General features: G+C 52.6%; 1 protein-coding gene across 1 annotated transcript; it reads left to right on the top strand.

Annotated features, from left to right (window-relative positions):
- The first annotated feature begins 3,827 nt into the window (after positions 1 to 3,827).
- Positions 3,828 to 5,214, top strand: LOC147973688 (uncharacterized). Its single transcript, XM_087524760.1, has 3 exons — positions 3,828 to 4,253; positions 4,433 to 4,901; positions 4,952 to 5,214. Exons 1-3 carry the CDS (start codon positions 3,828 to 3,830, stop codon positions 5,212 to 5,214), a joined length of 1,158 nt encoding a protein of 385 aa, XP_087380886.1.
- Positions 5,215 to 5,613: the final 399 nt, after the last annotated feature.

The raw sequence follows: 5,613 nt of genomic DNA, 5'->3' as shown, positions 1-5,613 counted from the left end.
AAACGGCAAGGGTGAAGTGGGGGAGAGGAAAACGAGAGGAAAATGGAAAATAATGTAATGCGGGAGATTAGGGTTATGATGGATACTTGGTATGTTGACTTTTGCGTAGACTCCCCGGCAGCGGCGCCAGAAATGGCTCATTGTCGGGAGTCAAATCTTGACTTGCACGAACCTCCCCGGCAACGGCGCCAGAAATCCTTCTTGATACCTCTTGAGCACTGCGTTGGTTTTCCCTTGAAGAGGAAAGGGTGATGCAACAAAGTAGCATAAGTATTTCCCTCAGTTTTTGAGAACCAAGGTATCAATCCAGTAGGAGGTTGCGCGCGCGTCCCTAGTACCTGCCCAAAACAAATAACTCCTCACAACCAACGCGATAAGGGGTTGTCAATCCCTTCACGGTCACTTACGAGAGTGAGATCTGATAGATATGATAAGAGGCAAAGGAAAAGGCAAAGAAAATAACTAAGTATTGGAAGATTAATATGATGAAGATAGACCCGGGGGCCATAGGTTTCACTAGTGGCTTCTCTCAAGAGCATAAGTATTTTACGGTGAGTGAACGAATTACTGTTGAGAAATTGACAGAATTGAGCATAGTTATGAGAATATCTAGGTATGATCATGTATATAGGCATCACGTCCGAGACAAGTAGATCGACTCCTGCCTGCATCTACTACTAGTACTCCACTGATCGACCGCTATCCAACATGCATCTAGAGTATTAAGTTCATGAAAACAGAGTAATGCCTTAAGCAAGATGACATGATGTAGAGGGATAAATTCATGCAATATGATAAAAACCCCATCTTGTTATCCTCGATGGGAACAATACAATACGTGCCTTGCTGCCCCTACTGTCACTGGGAAAGGACATCGCAAGATTGAGCCCAAAGCTAAGCACTTCTCCCATTGCAAGAAAGATCAATCTAGTAGGCCAAACCAAACTGATAATTCAAAGAGACTTGCAAAGATAACCAATCATACATAAAAGAATTCAGAGAAGATTCAAATATTGTTCATAGATAATCTTGATCATAAACCCACAATTCATCGGTCTCAACAAACACACCACAAAAAGATTACATCGAATAGATCTCCACGAGAGAGGGGGAGAACATTGTATTGAGATCCAAAAAGAGAGAAGAAGCCATCTAGCTAATAACTATGGACCCGTAGGTCTGAGGTAAACTACTCACACTTCATCGGAGAAGCTATGGTGTTGATGTAGAAGCCCTCCGTGATGGATTCCCCCTCCGGCGGAGCTCCGAAACAGGCCCCAAGATGGGATCTTGTGGATACAGGAAGTTACAGCGGTGGAATTAGGGTTTTGGCTCCGTCTCTCATTGTTTGGGGGTACGTAGGTATATATAGGAGGAAGGAGTACGTCGGTGGAGCAACAGGGGCCCCACGAGGGTGGAAGGCGTGCCTGGGGGGGGGGGGGGTAGGCGCGCCCCCTACCTTGTGGCATCCTCCTTTGTTTCCTGACGTAGAGTCCAAGTCTCCTGGATCATGTTCGGCGAGAAAATCACGTTCCCGAAGGTTTCATTCCGTCTGGACTCCGTTTGATATTCCTTTTCTTCAAAACCCTAAAATAGGCAAAAAAACAACAATTCTAGGCTTTGCCTCCGGTTAATAGGTTAGTCCCAAAATTAATATAAAAGTGGATAATAAAGCCCAATGATGTCCAAAACAGTAGATAATATACCATGAAGCAATAAAAAATTATAGATACATTGGAGACGTATCAGGGCCCGATGGGAGTACGGGTAACAACCAAGTCCGAAAGAAGGACCTTGACCGAATGTAGAGAACTCTCCCTGGGCCGTGGTCGTGCCCCGATCGTTGCTAGGCTCGTGTGCGTCACATGGCTTCTAATTGAGCTCAATAGGCGGCAACGAGACAAAACCGGTGGGGTGATGGTCGGAATCGGCTGGATGACAGTTGGGCAATGATGAGCTTGATGGAGGTCGGCGAGGTCATGATAGAAGGTGCCGGGAGGTGGGATGGTTCGGTAGGGTGACGACGGAGGTATGGTGGCTGCACGAGTGGCGGCGGCACCCCGTGGCAGGAATCATCCAGCAACAGTGAGGTTGTAATAGAGGTTGGGTGAGTGTAGGTGTGGCGATGGCAACGGCCCATGACTGGAATCGTCCGAAGCCATGTAGGGTGGGGTGGTGGGGCGTCATGGAACTTTCCCTCTTGGACGTTTGCACTTGGCACCATATTTGTTTGATAGGATAGGTATCCTGCTATAGAAAACCCATATATGGGTATTGGAACATTTGGGTTCCCCCATATTTTATGGGCACCCATTTAGATTTAGATGATTTGTGTGAGTTAGTTTTCGGTGCTAAATATCAATACCAATAGGTTTTGAGTATTGGAAAAAAATTATGAGTATGCTATTACAGCGTCTACAGCCGGACTTGACAAATTCGGCCGCCTAAACGTCTGCGGATGCGGCCAATGACAGCCTCAGACGGCGCCTCAAAAGTCCCGCTTGACAAGCACACTCCTCATATCAAAACCCCCAAATTCATACATCGTCCATCATATGCCACAAATTCAACACTAATTAAACAATGCAACAAAGCAAAAAAAAATAGAAATCAACAATGCAAACATGCCAAAATGAAATTCAAGCGGGGTGCCATCTAGGTTGTGTCTACTCCCTCTGGATGTCATTCTTTGCTTTGCAACTAACCGCCATGGGCGGGACCATTGTTGACTCTGTCGAGGCATCTCATCCATGCCATAGGCGGGGGACGGGGTTCTCGGCGATGACGTCTACGACGTCGGTGGCGCAGATGGACGGCGGGAAGGGTTGGGGATGGCCATGCCTTGGAGACGGGAAATGGAGGACGAACGAAGAAGGACGGCGACGGGTGGACGCCAGAAATGGAGGACGGATGGGGGAGGACAGTGGTCGATTTAGTTGACCCGGTTAATTTGGTGGAATTTGAATGGGTTCGGTCTGCCTGGTCCAATGTGGCGGACGTGCCATTTCTATATTCGATCCATATGTAAACATGATATGACAGTTGCCGATCAATGGTGGTTGGTTGAGTCATGATTATTTTACCGGTTATTGTCCGGGCTATCAGCTCGGAATTATATGGGGCATTTCAGGAGTCCGGCTATAGATGTTTTTTAAAGATGCTATGAGTTGATGCAATTTCATATGCAAACCTTGGCATGTCTAGTTTAAGCAACTTTGGGGGGGGGGGCTAGTCTGGTCCAGTTGGTCCTCTGGACTATATAGCGGAGGACACGATACTTGACAATTCAATAGTCGCACCATTGATGGTGAGTCCATATGCATGCTCGCTGCCCATCTGTTAGGGCAACTCTAACCGATCCCTATCCAGTGCTAAGGGAGGATAAATTCGGTTATCCTCCCTTACGCCGCACCTAGTCGATCCCTGAACCTCGTAAGGGAGGATAAATTATCCTCCATCGCCCCCCCCCACAATCTTCCTAAATATACTCACTGCGCGCTCGATGAGGAAAACTGGCGCTTGCTCTCTCCCGCCTCCTTTGTCCCGCTGCAGCCACCACCAGGCCCCGCCAGCGTCGCTGATGACCGGCCCTCTCGCCGGAATGGAGTCCCTGGACCATACCACCACCCCGCCGGCCACCGCCGCCGGCTTGTCACCGCCAGAAACGATCTCCGAGCCGCCGCCAGCGCCGAAGAAGAACTTGGTGACAAAAAAGTCCACTGGGTTCAAGCTCCGGCTCCAACCGCGATCCTGAGTGGGTTATGGTCAACCACTGCATCATGCACTAGCTCTATGCCATGAACTCACCCGACCTGCTCGATGCCGTTATGCAGCCGGACGACACTGCCAACATTCTTTGGGCAGCCATCAAGGAGATCTTCCACGCCAATCAACTCTCCTGCGCCGTGTACATCGACGCGGAGTACCACGCCGTGGTCCAGGGTGACCTGACGGTGATGCATTACTTCGCGCGCCTGAAGACCTTCACCGACCAGCTTCGTGACCTCGGGCAGCCGGTCGGTGACAAGCAGCAGCTCTTCCACATGCTGTGGGGGCTCGGGCATCAGTACCACGGCGCCATCCCGCACCTCACAGCGCGCGATCCATTGCCCACACTTCTCCAGGCGTGCTCCTTTCTCCTGCTGGAGGAATACCGTGCGGAGCAGTCTGCCCGTCTTCAGTCTGCCCACACGCTCATCGCTGCACGCCCAAAAGCGTCTCCCGCAGCTCCACCTACTCCTGCTGATGGGACTGTGGGGCGTGGACACGGACGCAACCGTGGACGCGGTCGCGGCAATGCGCGCGCGCTGGGGGGGGGGGGGTCATCCTCCTCTTCTCCCACACTGCCCCCACCACGTCCGGCTCCCCTACCAGGTGAGCCCCCCGTGCGCCCGGTGCCGACGTGCTTGGTCCCCGGCCTGGCGTTCCGCAGCAGCAGGTGTTCCTCACCTACGGTGTGCCGGGTGCCAGCTCCAGCACGGTGCCACCGCCGCCGTCGCCTTATGGGTACGTTGCCTACCCCTCCATCCGCCCCGGCTTCACCTATGGCATGCCAGGCGCCAGCTCCAGCGCGGCGCCCCCGCCGCCTCAGCCGTGGGACATGGGTGGGCTGCAGACGGCCCTTCAGGCCGCGCACACCTCGCTGCCGCCGCTCTCGAGCACCTTGGACTGGTACATGGACTCCGGGGGGTCTTCGCACATGACCTCGAACCCTATTAATCTCTACTCCCTCAGTCCTTCCTTCCCTCCTCGTGACATTACCATCGGCAACGGCGGCCGCATGCCGGTCACGCACGCCGGGCGCGGCTCGCTGATTGCCAACAACTCCTCTCTAGAACTCCACAACGTCCTTCTTTCTCCCTCCATCATCACTAATCTCCTCTATGTTCGTCGCCTTACTCGTGATAACCCTGTTTCTATGGAATTTAAATCCTTTGGGTTTTCTGTAAAGGATATCCCACCCGCCTGGTGATCCTTTGGTGTGACTCGACGGGCGATTTGTACCCGGTGTGCGCAACCCCGCCGTTCCCCGTGCCAGCTACTTCGCTGGCGCTGCGACCACGGAGCTGTGGCATAGCCGTCTTGGGCACCCTGGCGAGGAGGCGCTTCGCCGTGCCCTGCATCATCTCCCGTTCAGCCGCGCGCCGTCTACTCCACACTCCTGCACCTCTCCCATTGTTAGTATATCAGGCTTTGAATACTATATGGTTGTAATCGATAGCTGCACTCACTATGTTTGGACGTCTCTCTTCGCCACAAATCTGAAGTTATTTGCGTTATCTCCGAATTTTATGCCTACGTCCAAACTTAGTTTGAGCGCCCCATCCTCACTCTTCAAACCGACAATGGGCGCGAGTTCGATAACCTCGCTGTCCGCTTACTCCTGTCCAAGCACGGCACCATCCTGCGCCTGACATGCCCCTACACCAGCCAACGGAACGGCAAACAGAGCGCGTCCTCCGCACTCTGAACGAGAGCGTCCGCGCCCTTCTTTTCCATGCCTCCCTACCCCCGCATTTCTGGGCTGAAGCTCTCGCCACTACAACCCTCCTCCTCAACAACAAACCCAACGCTACCAACTCGCCGTGCACGCCTCATGAACTCCTCCTCGGC

This window comes from Triticum urartu, chromosome 5A (genome assembly GCF_056163025.1).
Source record: "Triticum urartu cultivar PI428250 chromosome 5A, HENAU_Tu73, whole genome shotgun sequence".
Taxonomy (NCBI): Eukaryota; Viridiplantae; Streptophyta; class Magnoliopsida; order Poales; family Poaceae; genus Triticum; species Triticum urartu.
This window is presented reverse-complemented; position numbering and strand designations above follow the sequence as displayed.

Excerpts from the sequence above, each read along its gene's own strand:
- LOC147973688 (XM_087524760.1), top strand. The coding sequence starts at position 3,828 with ATGCAGCCGGACGACACTGCCAACATTCTTTGGGCAGCCATCAAGGAG. Across the intron at positions 4,254-4,432 it reads CTACTCCTGCTGATGGGACT|CAGCAGGTGTTCCTCACCTA; the intron begins GTGGGGCGTGGA and ends GGCGTTCCGCAG. Across the intron at positions 4,902-4,951 it reads CTATGTTCGTCGCCTTACTC|GATATCCCACCCGCCTGGTG; the intron begins GTGATAACCCTG and ends TTTTCTGTAAAG.